General features: G+C 37.8%; 1 protein-coding gene across 1 annotated transcript in view; it reads left to right on the forward strand.

The window, feature by feature from the left end:
• Window positions 1–14,761, forward strand: part of LOC308617943 (EGF-like and EMI domain-containing protein 1) — a gene marked incomplete at its 5' end in the record, with an annotated part of 564,371 nt that overhangs the window by 473,714 nt on the left and 75,896 nt on the right. Inside the window, 1 exon segment of the mRNA XM_081235347.1 lies at window positions 14,056–14,193. Coding sequence (XP_081091473.1) covers window positions 14,056–14,193 — 138 coding nt within the window.

Here is a 14,761-nt window from a genome sequence, read left to right on the forward strand (position 1 = left end):
GTTTGCACGATATGTATTTTTTCCATCCTTTTACTTTTGACTTGCCTATATCATATTAGGAGTGAGTTTCATGTAGACAGTATATAGTTGAGTCATGTTTTCTAAGTTACTCTTCAAATATGGGCCTTTTAATTGGCATAGTAAGCCATTTACATGGATGTTATTATTGATATGTCACAGCTTGTCTGCCATTTCTTTTTTCTGCTTATTGTTTGTTTTTTTAATTTTTCTGTATCTTTTTCTTATCTTTCTATGCATTATTATAACATTTTTTAGAATTCCATTTCATTTAATTCATAACAGTTTTTTTTTGTTTGTTTTTTGTTTTTTTGTGGTACACGGGCCCCTCACTGTTGTGGCCTCTCCCGTTGCAGAGCACAGGCTCTGGATGCACAGGCTCAGTGGCCATGGCTCATGGGCCTAGCCACTCTGAGGCATGTGGGATCTTCCCGGACTGGGGCATGAAGCCGTGTCCCCTGCAGCGGCAGGCGGACTCTCAACCACTGTGCCACCAGGGAAGCCCCATAACAGTTTTGAGTGTATCTCTTTACCTAGCTTTTTACTGGTTGTTTCAGGTATTATATTGTGTATAACTGACTTATCTACTGGTAGAATCATTTTACCAATTCAAGTGAAGTGTAGAAGCCTTAACTACTCTCTCTTTACTCTTCTCCATTCATATGTAATTATTTAACTATTTCCTCTATGTACATTTATAACCACATCAGACAATGTTATAGATTTTGCTCAGTTATTAAGTATAATTTAGAAGATTCAAGAGGGGAAGAACATTTTTTTGTATTTATGTATAAATAATATATATATAAATATTAATAAGAATAATAAAATTAAGAAAAGGAATTATAAATGAGAATATTTCTTATTCTTGCTCTTTTTTTTCTTTCTGATGCTCTTGTTCTTTCTTTCTTCCTGATGTTCCACTATTCCCTTTTTTTAAAAAATAATTTCCCTTCTATTTAGAAAAATGACATTATTTCAGAGTAGTGTACTGGAGATAAATTCTCTTAGCTTTCCATCATGTGGGAAGGTCTTGGTTTCTCCTTCATTCCTGCAGGGTAATTTTGCTGGATATAGGATCCTGGGTTGTGTTTTTTTTCATCAGTTGAAAAATGTTGTCACTTCCTTCTGGTTTCCATGATTCCTGATGAGAAATCTTTTGTTATTTCACATTTTTCTCTGATCGATAAGGTATCATTTCTTTCTTGTTGCTTTAAGGATTTTTCCTTTGACTTTAATTGTTGGAAGTTTGACTATGGTGTACCTTAGGGTCGGTTTTGGGGGGGTTAATTTGCTTGGGCTTCACTCAAGTTTTTGGATCTGTAGATTTATGTCCTATCAAATTTGATTTATGTCCTATCAAATTTGATACATTTTTTGCCTCATTTCTTTGAACATATTTTCAGCCCCACTTTCGCTCTTCTATCCCCTAAGACTTAATTGACACAATGCTATATAGCTTTGTCATAGTTCCATAGGTATCTGAGGCTCCACTTTTTTTTTTTTTTTTTTTTTTTTTTTGGCTGTATGTGGGCCTCTCACTGTTGTGGCCTCTCCCCTTGTGGAGCACAGGCTCCGGACGCCAGGCTCAGCGGCCATGGCTCACGGGCCCAGCCGCTCCACAGCATGTGGGATCTTCCCGAACCGGGGCACGAACCCGTGTCCCCTGCATCGGCAGGCGGACTCTCAACCACTGCGCCACCAGGGAAGCCCTGAGGCTCCACTTTTTTTCTTTTCTTTTTCAGTCTGTTTTCTCTCTGTTGTTCAGTTGGGTTATTTCTATTGTTCTATCTTCCATCTGCTGATTCTTCCCTCTGTCCCCTCCATTCTGCTTTTTAGCACATCCATTGATATTTTATTTCAGTTATTGTGTTCTTCAGTTCTGAAATTTCCATTTGGTTCTTCATATCTTCTAGTTCTTTGCTGAGACTCTCTTTCATTTGTTTTAAGCATGTTTGTCATTGCTCATTGAAGCATTTTTATAATAGTGGCTTTAAAATCTTTGTCAGATAATTCTAACATTTCTAACATTTTGATATTGGCATTTATTGGTTGACTTTTTAAATCATTTTGAGATTTTCCTGATTCTTGATATTATTAGTGATTTTCTATTGAAACCTGGACATTTTGTGTATTATGTTATGAGACTTTATATCTCATTTAAATCTTCTATCTTAGTTGGTTTTCTTTGACACAACTCTAGGAAAGATAAGAGGAGAATGCCACCTGTTATTGCCTGATTGAGGTAGAAGTCCAAGTTTCCTATCTGGCTTCTGTGAACTCCTGAGGAGAGTATGACTCATTACTTCTGTGCAGGGATGGGAATTCTAGCTCTGCACTGGGCTGCCACTGATGCCACTTGGCTAGGAAGTGTAGATGTGCCTATTTACTGTTCCCATATGGCTTTAATGGATACCATGGTGGAGTGGGCTCATTATCAGAGTGGTGGTGAAAGTTTTGACTCTCCAAAACCTTCCTCTGATATCACCCCAAGGGAGGGGGAGAAACACCTCATTACAGCCTGGTGAGGGGGATAGTCTAGCCTTGCCACTCAACCTCTGGTGTCATGTTTGGCTACAGCAGAGTGGTTATCTTGTAGAAATTTGCTGTCTTGTTAGGCTGCCTCTTTCCTGGTACTTTGACTAGAGAATCTCCTTCTAAAATTCAAATTACTTGATATTGTCTGCTTAATATTGCCCTACTGGTCACCCATACTTTCTTATTTAAATTGTGTAGGCCGTTCTTTTTCTTTTCTTTCCTTGCTTCATTTTGGATAATTTGTATTTCTAAGTTTTTTCAAGTTCCATAATTTTCTAATTATCTAATCTGCTGTTAATCCTATTTAGTGAAATTTTTATTTCAGATCTGGTATTCTTCTTCTCCAAAAGTTCCCTTTTGTAGTTTTTTTAATATCTTCTATTTTCCTCCTTATTAAATGCATTTTTTCTTTAATTCTTTAGGCATATTTGGTTTATTTATAGTGCTACTTTAATGCTCCTTATCTGCTGATTTAATCATCACTAATATTTCTAAGTCTGTTTTTACTGTGTGAGTATTTTCTTGATTATGGGTCACATTTTCTTACTCTTTACAGATGTTTATTAATTTTTCATGTGGTATGGGACATTATGAATTTTACATGGTTGAGTGCTAGCTTTTGTTGTACTCCTTTAAAAAATATCATACATTTTTTTCTGGATGCCAAGTTAACTCATGTACAGATTAGTTTAATCCTGTCAAGCACTGTTTTTAAGATTTGTTAGGGCGAACCTAGAGTAAACTTTACTCTGGGATTCAATTAGCCATACTACTTAGCCATGGCCCTTCTGGAATCTCTACTGAATGCCCTGTGTAGTCAACAACATTTCTCCACTTTGGCTGCTGAGAACTGATTCCTGGCTCTGTGTGTGGTCTGGGAATTGTTTGGCTAACAGTTACCCTCATTCTTCTTTCCAGTGTGTTGTTCTTTGTCTGACTTCATGGAGATTTACCCTATGTATATATTGAATTATATTTAGTCAAAGGTTCAAGAGGATCATTATATAGATTTTGGAGGGGTTTTTTTCTCCACATAACACTCTCCCACCCCCTTTCCAGCACTCCACAAATTCTACTTGCCTTAAGAATCATGATGTGGGATCTGTCTCTCCAGTTTAGGAAGATCATTGAGCTCTCCTTTGGTTTCTGTTTCATGTGCTGTAATCCAGAATTTGCCTCCAGCAGAACTCAGCAATAATTGAGCTTTTTGTTTCTCTTCGCTCTGTGTTCCACATCCTGTGCTGTCTGTTGACCAATATCCGTTGTTTATTGTAGAAGGTAAGCCCAGTTACGGTTACTCTTGGAGGATCACAAGCCCCATTTAAGTGCTACTACGTAAAGGGCACTGTCCTTTATCTCTAAACACAAGATAAACATTCTAATGTCTTTTCAGTCCTTCTTGACTGAAAATAATACTTGTGGCCCACATTCTACTTTCAAATGCCCTCCTATGTTCTGCAGCTGAGAATAAAAGCTGCAAATTTACAATCAAATGCTTCATTGTAGGAGATTTATTTTATGGTTTTTCTAGAGTCCAATCCATACGTTTTTTTCTAGAGCCCAATCCTAAGTTCACAGTTAAAATCAGTCTCAAAAACAGAAGGGAGTTTTGACACTACAATGCCTTGCTGTAGGGAGGTTATATGCAGCCATTTTCTGGAACGGTAACCCTCATAGTTGGAGACCTTGGGCATCAAGAAGGCATTAAGGGCAATAAGAGATTAAAGTAAATTTAGAGAAGCTCCCAGAGGTAGTCATCAATGAGAAGAACATATCAAAGACAACTGCAGTCTGCTTTATAATCTTGCCTCTGGTGGAATTGACTTCTCACTTTTCAGAGTTAAGAAAAGTTACCTCTCCCATTGTCTTAAGCAGGGGTCCCCAACCCCCAGGCTGCAGACCGGTACTGGTCTGCAGCCCGTTAGGAACCGGGCCACACAGCAGGAGGTGAGTGGCAGGCGAGCGAGTGAAATTTCATCTGCTGCCTCCCATCACTCCCCATCACTTGCCTACCACCTGAACCATCTCCCCCAACTTCCATGGAAAAATTTTCTTCCACAATACCAGTCCCTGGTGCCAAAAAGGTTGGGGACCGCTGGTCTTAAAAGCTGGTGGTAGAGGTTATGGTGTAAAGAAAGTAAGTTTCTGGTATAAACATGTCTGTGTAGGTCAACATCTTTTTCTTAACCTGTGACAAAGTATACAGAAAAAAATGAAGAAAACAAGCAAAACCAAAAAGGTCCAGCCAATTTTACTTTTGTGAAATTGTGGGGCAGATTGAATCTGCAGACTCTAATGTAAGAGTTTTCAGAGAGTTGATACTGGGCAGGAGCAACACAAGGAGAAAAAGGATGAGAAAAGGTAAGAAAAGAAGGAAGGCAGTAATAAAGATTTGTATAGAAATTGATGAAATAGAGAATAGAAAAACAGGAGAGAAAATTAATTAAAACTAAAAGTTGGTTCTTTGAAAGTGTCAATAAAATCAACAAACATTTAGCTAGTGACAAAGGAAAAAAGAAAGATGACTCAAATAACTAAAATCATTAATGAAAGAGGGACATCACTACTGACCCTAAGGAAATTTAAAAAGAAAATAGGATATACTATGAACAACTGTGTCACAACAGATTAGATAACTTAGATGAAATGAACACATTCCTAGAATGACAACAACTACTGAAACTGACTTCTAAAGAAATAGAAAATCTGGTTAGACATTTAATAAGTAAAGCTAAACTTATCATGGTGACCATTTCATAATGTATTTAAATGTCGAATCACTATGGTATACACCTGAAACTGACATAATACTGTTCCTTAACTATATTTAAATTGTAAAAAAAAAGGTAAAAAAAATAAGTAAATAAAATAGTGTAGTATTTGAGTGTGACCTACACACATGCTACTGGGGGAAAAAAAAAGAGAGAGAGAGAGAGAGAGGGATAGAATTAGTAATTTTAAAACTTCCCAGGGCTTCCCTGGTGGCACAGTGGTTGAGAGTCTGCCGGCTGATGCAGGGGACACGGGTTCGTGCCCCGGTCCGGGAAGATCCCACATGCCGCGGAGCAGCTGGGCAGGTGAGCCATGGCCGCTGAGCCTGTGCTCCGCAACGGGAGAGGCCACAAAAGTGAGAGGCCTGCGTACCGCAAAAAAAAAAAAAAAAAACTTCCCAAAAGAAAAGTTTAAACTGAGATGGTTTCAGTGGTAAATCATACCAAACATTTAAAGAAAAATTAATACAGATTCTTCACAAATTATCCCAAAATATAGAAGAGGAGAGAACAATTCCCAGATCATTCCATGGGGCCAGTATTACCCTGATACCAAAATCAGATAAGGATTTCACAAAAAAGAAAACTACAGACCAATATCTCTTATGCATGTAGATGTAAAAATCCTCAGCAAAATATTAGTAAACCAAATCCAACAATTTATAAAACTGATTATACACTATGATCAATTAGGATTTATCTCAGGAAATCAAGGTAGGTTCAACATCTGAAAATCAATTAATGTAATATACCATATCAAACCCCACCTGATCATTTCAATAGATGCAAGAAAAAAAAACTTGACAAAATCCAACTCCCTTCCATGATAAAAGAACTCAACAAACTAGAAATAGAAGAGAACTTCCTCAACCTAATAAATGGAACCTATGAGAAACACACAGTAACTTTACATTAAATAGTGAAGTGCTAAAAGCTTTCCCCGTATAATCAGGAATGAGGCAAGGATATTTATTCATGCCACTTCCATTCAACATTGTACTGCAAGTTCTAGCCAGAGGAAAAAGGCAAGAAAATGGAAGACATCCAGACTAGAAAGGAAGAAGTAAGATATCTCTGTTCACAGATGACAGGATCTTGTAACAGAAAATTTTAAGGAATCCACCTAAAAAAACTATTAGAATTAACAAGGAAATCCAACTAAGTTGTAGGATTAAAGATCAAACTATAAAAATCAATTGGATTTCTATACACTAGCAATGAAAAATCTGGAAGTAAAGTTAAGAAACGATTCTAGTTATTATAGTATCGAATAAAATACATAGGAACAAATTTAACAAAAGAAGTGCCAAAATTATATAATGAAAACTGTAAAACATTGTTGAAATAAGTTAGATACTAAAATAAATGGAAAGACATCTCGCGTTCATGGATCAGATAACTTAATATTGTTCAAATGGCAATACTCCCCCAAATTGATCCACAAATTCAATTCAATCTCTCCCTACATAAAAGCAAGAAGTAGAACAATGTATATTGTATCTGTGATAGATAGATAGATAGATAGATAGATAGATAGATATTTGTATCACTTATATTTTCATAAAGTCTGGAAGGATTTACAGGAAATTAACAAAAGCATGCAAGCATTAATGTACTGCCAGCTTACATTTTGTGGTAGTTGTTACATTGAAACTGGGTGAATGTGGGAGCAAGGTAGCTTTATTCATTTTTCTGCTTTTTATATTCTGTGCATTATTTTAAAAAGGGAAATGGGGAACATACAGGAGTAGGAATTCCCACCCCAGCAGCTTGTAATGTAGCCAAGGCTGATTTACAGAGTCAGACCAGGATCACTTAGCTCATCAATTCAACAAATAAGCTCTGTGGGGAGGTACTCCTTATAAGACGTGTGGCTTCACATTACCTTGGACATCCAGAGAATATGATTAAGACTAAGAAGAGAGCAAGTGAGGGGAAAAGGAGATCAGAAGGAGGTTACTCACTAATTCCAGTGGGATCTGAACTTCTTTATTTCAGCTCCATGGCAGCTGTAGCTAAGACTCTCCCGTGTTGCTCCAATTGGCCTTTTCTTGGCACCGTGGTTGCTTATCCAAAGGCAGAGGAGATCTAGAGGAGGTGAAAGGTTTATCTGAGGATAATTGCTGCTCAAAGGAGTAGAAAAGGTGGGGAGAGAAGGAGAAAAAATGCGAAGGTGTGTGGAGGAGTTCCTGCTGATTCTGTTTAACTTTGGGTACAAGAGAGCAGCAGATGGACTTTTGAGAAGAGTAAAATTAGCCAGTTCTTTGACCTTGATCCATGTTTGGATTTGTTCAGATTTTGGAGTTCAGATCACAAAGTGGGAAATGTTTTGTTGGATTAGCGTCATCTGAAAGTGGGAAAGACTTTCCAGAGGCCTTACCATCTTTATGTAAGAAATCCTCCTGTCCCAGTCCTCTTTTACCTTTCTCTACACTTCTGCTTTGTACATCTTTCTAAAGTTAATGAATTGAAAACTATCACTGCTTAATTGCTTTTAGCGATGGACCCCTGCATGGGTGGAAATGGATGTGCTCACAACTGTCAGAGTGAGCATGGCATGGCCAGGAGTGCCTGTCACCCAGGGTACCAGCTGTCTGAATACAAAAAGGCCTGTGCATGTTGGAAGTTGAAACTGATGGATTAATTGGGTAATTGTTTGAAATTCTGTGGTAATTCAGTTTTGAATAGTCAGAACAGCTAGGAGAAAGGTGTTTTCATTTATACTTAAAAAAGAACATTTATATTCTTATTTGATCATTCTGAAAGGTATTTTTATGAAACTGTAAAAACTCAGTGAAATTTTTAGTTACAAAAAATGATCTGGTGTAGTTTCAGAATTCTTTTTGTTTTCTGTTTTTCATTCTGAAGTGAATTCCAGAATTAATATTTCAAAACCTTCCATAACCTCACAGGGAGTTTTTTATTATAGGCTACAGAAGGTGGGGATAACCTTTGAAAAGCAACTATGTGCAAATGAGTGCTCTCAGAAGTTAGGAATAATTAAAACCAAAAAGGAAGAAACTCTGTAACTACAAGGTTACATATTTCTGTTTCCTAGAAATAGCAAAACAGACACACTTCAATTCAAAGATGAAAGTGATAAATTACTTCGTGACCAGAACTGATAAATGAAGTCATTCCTGTGGGACTGTCTTTGTTTTAATAACTTCTGAGAAATCACAGAATCCTTCATTTTTATCACAGCATTTCCATGAAATGAGAAACACTTTATTTGCATTAATTAAGAAAATACAAAATGTTTCCTGACTTATGGGACTGATAAACACTTTAAGAAATTGAAAAAGAATTAGACATAAAAATTAGTGTGAAGTTCATTTTTTTTTTCTTTAAGCCAAAGCCAAGATAAAGTTTTCTGTGGATTATGTTAACGTACTTTTCTGACAGAGAACATTTCTGCTTTGGTCCTCTGTTTGCATAGCACCTACCTTACTGAGTTTCTGACACAGAATAGGATCTTATTAAAATTTGTGGAAAATTGACAAATGTATACATATATAGATATATCCATACTTATCTATATAATATCTTTTTCAAATTTTTATTTTAATAATATCTGGTACATTATTCCTAAAAGGTCTGTCCCCAAAGTTACTGCCTATGTAGGGTTTTATAAATACCTTAGAAAAATGAGTATTTCTCTTAAGAGTCCTGGTGGGGGGTGGCATGCAGGACCATACAAGGAGGAGGTTCTATTTGGGAAAATAATGGTGAGACCTATCCATTTAAAGGGGGGGGGGGGCTGCAGAAACTACATGGGCCACAAAATGATGTTATACTGAATAGACTTGGCCATCAGTGTCAGGAGAGAGAGAGGGCACCAGTGTTTAAATGGCATTGCCCTGTAACAATCATATGTACAATATATACCATGGATTGCTACATATGAAGACTCCAAATCTGCCTTGTGTATGGCCACTTGTGCTGTCTTAAATCAGAGAGATACCATTTTTGGTTAAGAATTTGATATATATTCATGAAGACAAATTACAGTGATTTCTGCCTGTATTATTAGAGGATAGAAAAGGTCTATTTTTTGTTTGTTTTCTCTTTCTTCAAATTAATAGATACTAGTAGGTTCTAATAGGTAGAAAGAAGTGTTTGAGAACATAAGACCTACAGTAGAGTTCATGTCATTCGCAGTTGGTTTATTTGCAAATATGGAGCCTATGTGGTATTTTACTGTTACGTTTGATGTTGGGGGTTGAGAGGCAGGGGATGCTTTAGTGCATTTTTATAGTTTACAAATAAACCTTAATTCCAGCTCTGAAGACACAGCTCCTGTGTATCTCTTTCTGCAGAGGTAAACGAGTGTGCTGAAGGGCTTGCTTCCTGCAGCCATCGCTGTGTGAACACCGTGGAATCTTTCATTTGTGCCTGCCACCCTGGTTTTGAGCTGGGAGCTGATGGAAAACAGTGTTCCAGTAAGTGGCAATAATCGCAGCCCAGGAAATGTGTGGCATTTTACAAGTATTAAACAAGAGTAACAAACAAAAGAACTACACTGAATGTCTTGCTAAAGTGGAAGCTCCTGAGAATGTTTTCCACTGGAGTAGGCTGGGTGTGGGAGCTTCGAAGGCCAGCCCCCTCATTTTAATTTGACAAAACAGGGGCCCAGAGTCAACAGAAAATGGTCGGCCTCATGATCCACAGTGTAGACCACAAGGACTAAGTCTCAGGTCTTCTGACTCGGGGCTCTCTTGGACCCATGGCTGTCCTTTGTGAAGGGTCTGTCTTCCTTCACCACCTCTGCTGTGCAATATTTATTGAACACTAATAATTCCAGTGTAAAACTCAGGAAAAAGGAACTAGCAGGACTGAAGGAACCAGCAGCACAAGGGGCAGCTCTAGATTGTAATACCACGTCTGATTTCCCATCTCAGTTCCAAAGATGCCCTTTCCAGTTCTCCACATCTTAGTAAACCATCCATTCCAGGCAGAAGTCAAAAATTCAATTATGCAAATGAGTAAGTGACAGAACCGGGACTTGAACTAGGGTCTTTACGCTCCAAATATACTATCCTTTTAACTTTGTTATGTGTTTCTAGACATCATATGTCTCTTGATCCGTTTTAATTAAGGAAGAGGAATAAGGCTAATGATAAACAGAATAAATTATGTAGTGTTTTTACCTAAGCTCTCTCATGAAGAGACATTCTTTTTTTTTTTTTTTTTTTTTTTTTTTTTTTTCTTTTTTCGGTATGCGGGCCTCTCACTGTTGTGGCCTCTCCCGTTGCGGAGCACAGGCTCCGGACGCGCAGGCCCAGAGGCCATGGCTCACGGGCCCAGCCGCTCCGCGGCATATGGGATCCTCCCAGACCGGGGCACGAACCCGTATCCCCTGCATCGGCAGGCGGACTCTCAACCACTGCGCCACCAGGGAGGCCCGAAGAGACATTCTTAAGGTCACTAAGTTTTTCATTCACTTCCACTGCATAAAACTCTAATTCTTTAATGCCTGGGTTGTCAGTGTAGCCTTAAGGTCTGTTGGTATATTTCTACTGCTTAAAGACAGGGCAGTTTTGCTGCAGTGATATTTGTCTTTTAAAAAGCAAACTAAATAACATGGGAGAGAAGAATTAACTACTAATTAGGATATAACTTCTTTTGAAGTGAATCTTTCTCTCAATGCCCTGAGGAGTCCTTTCAGGCAGAGAAAAATGTGGATGGGTTTTCCTTTCTTATTAATATTTTGGCTTTTTAATGTGGCCAGAGGTTTAGGAGATGAGTACATTTTACAGATGCCTGAAATAAAATCCCTTGCAATCTGACTGGTGAGTTCTCAGTTATCATGAAAGAGGGGGTCATTATTGCTAATGAGTCATGAGATATAGGCTTTCTGTGAAAGTCACTTGGGAAAGCAATTTGCCCTAGAGTTGAATACATTTGGTAGAAGTGTATTTTTACATTTATTTCCCTCATGTGAATATTTGGCTAAGTTCTTTGTATAGCTCTCACCAGACCTCAATATTTACTAACTGCCATACAAAACTTTCTTGGTGAAAACTGGTATTTTGAGTGCTTTAAAATTTGTAGGTGGGGTAAATGTTTACAGAACATGGTAATGTTTAACAATGAGGGACTTCCCTGGTGGCACAGTGGTTAAGAATCCGCCTGCCAATGCAGGGGACATGGGTTCGAGCCCTGGTCTAGGAAGACCCCACATGCTGCAGAGAAACTGAGCCAGTGTGCTACAACTGCTAAGCCAGCACTCTAGAGCCCACGAGCCACAAATAGTGAGCCTGTGTGCCACAACTAGTGAGCCCGCGTGCCACAACTACTGAAGCCCACGTGCTTGGAGCCCATGCTCTGCAACAAGAGAAGTCACCTCAATGAGAAGGCCCTTGCACCACAACAAAGAGCAGCCCCAGCTCGCTGCAACTAGAGAAAGCCCGTGAGCAGCAAAGAAGACCCAACACAGCCAAAAATAAATGAATTTCAAAAAAGAAAAAAACAATGAATTACGTGTTCTTCATGTAACAGTATATCTTAGGCAAATATTGTTTTAACTTTTCCCTAGGACAACAATATTTTGTATTTATATCATTTCTTCTCAGAGGCTCTCAAAATACTGTATAGCATAAACATCAAATCCTCAAAGTGTGCTATGAATGAACTATCACTATCTTGTGATTAGAAATTAGAAAATTCCAGATCTAGCATGGTTAAATAAAACTGTCCCCAAACTACCAAGCAGTATATAGTGAACCTAAGTTCCGTATGTATTTAATGAATATTTAATATATTGAGTAAATAATGATTATTTGCTATCTATGAGAAACCACGGAGATCAGGTTTTAAAGTTTTTTAAAGCATATTTTTAGGTATGATAGTTAAACAGTAGCATCTGTATCAAGAACGCAGACTCTCAGCTTACTTCTAGTGGCCAGTTCTAGATGAGTATGTGCATGTCTGAGTCCCTTATAGTTTTGCCCTTTATGAGGTTACAGTAAAGTCATTTATATGTAAAGTACCTCTGGCAGTCCTACAGCTGCATTGATCACAGGGAAACAAGAAGAGGAGTCAAAATTTGAAATATGTCTCCCTACAGAGTATATGCTAACATACTGTGAAAAATATCAGTTCCCTTAATTATTTCAGCCTCTCCTTTAGCTCTCTTATTTTGCTGTGTCCTAAACTAGCTGTTTCTAAACCCAAAGCCATTCTTATTTTCAACAATTAATTGATTAGCATAATCTTTTTTTTGTTTATTCAATCATTCAAAACCTATTTTTTTAAATTAATTTTAGCACTCTTTTTTTTAACATCTTTATTGGAGTATAATTGCTTTACAATGGTGTGTTAGTTTCTGCTGTATAACAAAGTGAATCGGATATACATATACATATATCCCCATATCCCCTCCTTCTCACGTCTCCCTCCCACCCTCCCTATCCCACCCCTCTAGGTGGTCACAAAGCACCGAGCTGATCTCCCTGTGCTATGTGGCTGCTTCCCACTAGCTATCTATTTTACAGTTGGTAGTGTATATATGTCAATACTACTCTCTCACTTTGTCCCAGTTTACCCTTCCGCCTCCCCGTGTCCTCAAGTCCATTCTCTACTCTCAAAACCAATTTTTGAACATCTGTTACGAGCTGGGTAGTACAAGATGATGAAGGCACAGAGGAATGAGCACAATGACAGGGATGTGCCCTGGGCGCCCTGGGACACATGGCTGCTGCCTAGCGTAGACTGGAAGCTGGGACCAGGGAGCATGATTTCTGTACATGTAACTATACAGGAACATAGCAGATACCTTGGCAGTTTGAATGGTGATATAGGCTCTCAAGGAATACCACAATCCTAAGTGCCCTTGTCCTGTTCTTTCCCATCTTTCTTCTTTCAAAGGATTCAGGAGTTAAGAATGGAAGGAAATGAACCAATGTAGTCACTCTCATTTAGAGGTGTGTCCAAGCAACACAAACGAAGAACAGTAGAGGCCAATGGTGAAAATAGCAGAGTATCTAATTCCATATTTTTAACAATGATGCAAAACATTCTTTTATTTTTCATTTTCTCACTTAGAAAATGATTGATTATAATACCTGTGGGCTCAGGAAAATTGGCATCTATATACTGAGCTGGATGCCCCCCAAAGTGCCCCAAAGTAATGGCATGTACCACGATCAGCAAATCAGTGCTCAAAGTAAGAGAATGTTTATGTAATAAGTGACTCTTGTATACATCAAAGCTGATTAGCATATGAACATGATACCAGTTACATATAATCAGCTAATTCATTGGTTTTTTGTTCATAGTTTTGTTCCAAAGCCATTTTTAACAGTATTTTCATGTACTCACAGCCTAAAAGAAGGGCAGATATTAACATACCATTAGTTTGAGAACAGATATATCAGCTATATTTGCTTTCTGATCATTGATTCAAATATTTTTTACATTCTGAAAATACTGAAAATTCCCAGACGTAAGTGTCCTTTAAGATACATTTAATAACCACTGGTGGACTCATTACCTTTCTGCCACACTCTGTCAATTTGACATTATTTATAGGTTTATTAGCGTTTTGATATGGTATAGATATTTACAATGCTTAATAGTCCTCAGACTTTTACTTTTATATGCTTAGAGTGTTGACAGATTTCCAATAGTTAGTCATCTCCCAACAGAGAGAGTGTACCCATTGTTGCCATATATTCAGATTTCTCTGTTATTATGCTAATTATTCTCTTTTGCTTGTTTTGGAAAGGGATTGAATTGGAAATTGTCAATAGCTGTGAAAAGGATAATGGTGGTTGTCCCTGTCACTGTGAACATGCAGTTGGTGGGCCCTGTTGCTCCTGTAACCATGGACACCGGCTTGATTCAGATGAGAAAACATGCATAGGTAATGTATGGTAAATGCCATCTTCCTTCAGAGCTTGCCCTGGATTCATTTAGCCCTTTCTTCTCTAATACTTAGTGCTCTAATGTAGCCACATCTCTCAAACTGCAAGAAGTAAAATGAACAGTGTCTTTGGCTACTGGATAAATGTAAAAGAAATACTAATTGACAGAAGACATCATTGTGTTTAGATATTTACTTTGAAGTTAAAGGAGATTTAAAACTTATTAGCAAAATATATGGACCTAACAGTTTTACTTCTGGGAAATATTCTAAGGCCTATCTAACCATTTAATGTAATTTGTAATTCATACAAAAACGCCACCATGCATGCTAATTCTCTCCACCACAAGCAAAAGCAATCATGTTCATTGGTTTTCAACTTGGTGATAATTTGGATGCATGTTCACCTTTGACATGGCAGGTAGCTACGTTCCAAAAGAAAACTATAAAAGATGTTATTCTTTGGAAATCCAAGCTCAAAACTATTTTTAATGGATAACTTTTTCAACATATTATCAGAACTTATATCATTTGAGACAATGAGAAGAATAAATTCCACCCCAGCCTT

The sequence above is a fragment of the Mesoplodon bidens genome (assembly GCF_964165515.1).
Source record: "Mesoplodon bidens genome assembly, chromosome: 5".
NCBI classification, from domain to species: domain Eukaryota; kingdom Metazoa; phylum Chordata; class Mammalia; order Artiodactyla; family Ziphiidae; genus Mesoplodon; species Mesoplodon bidens.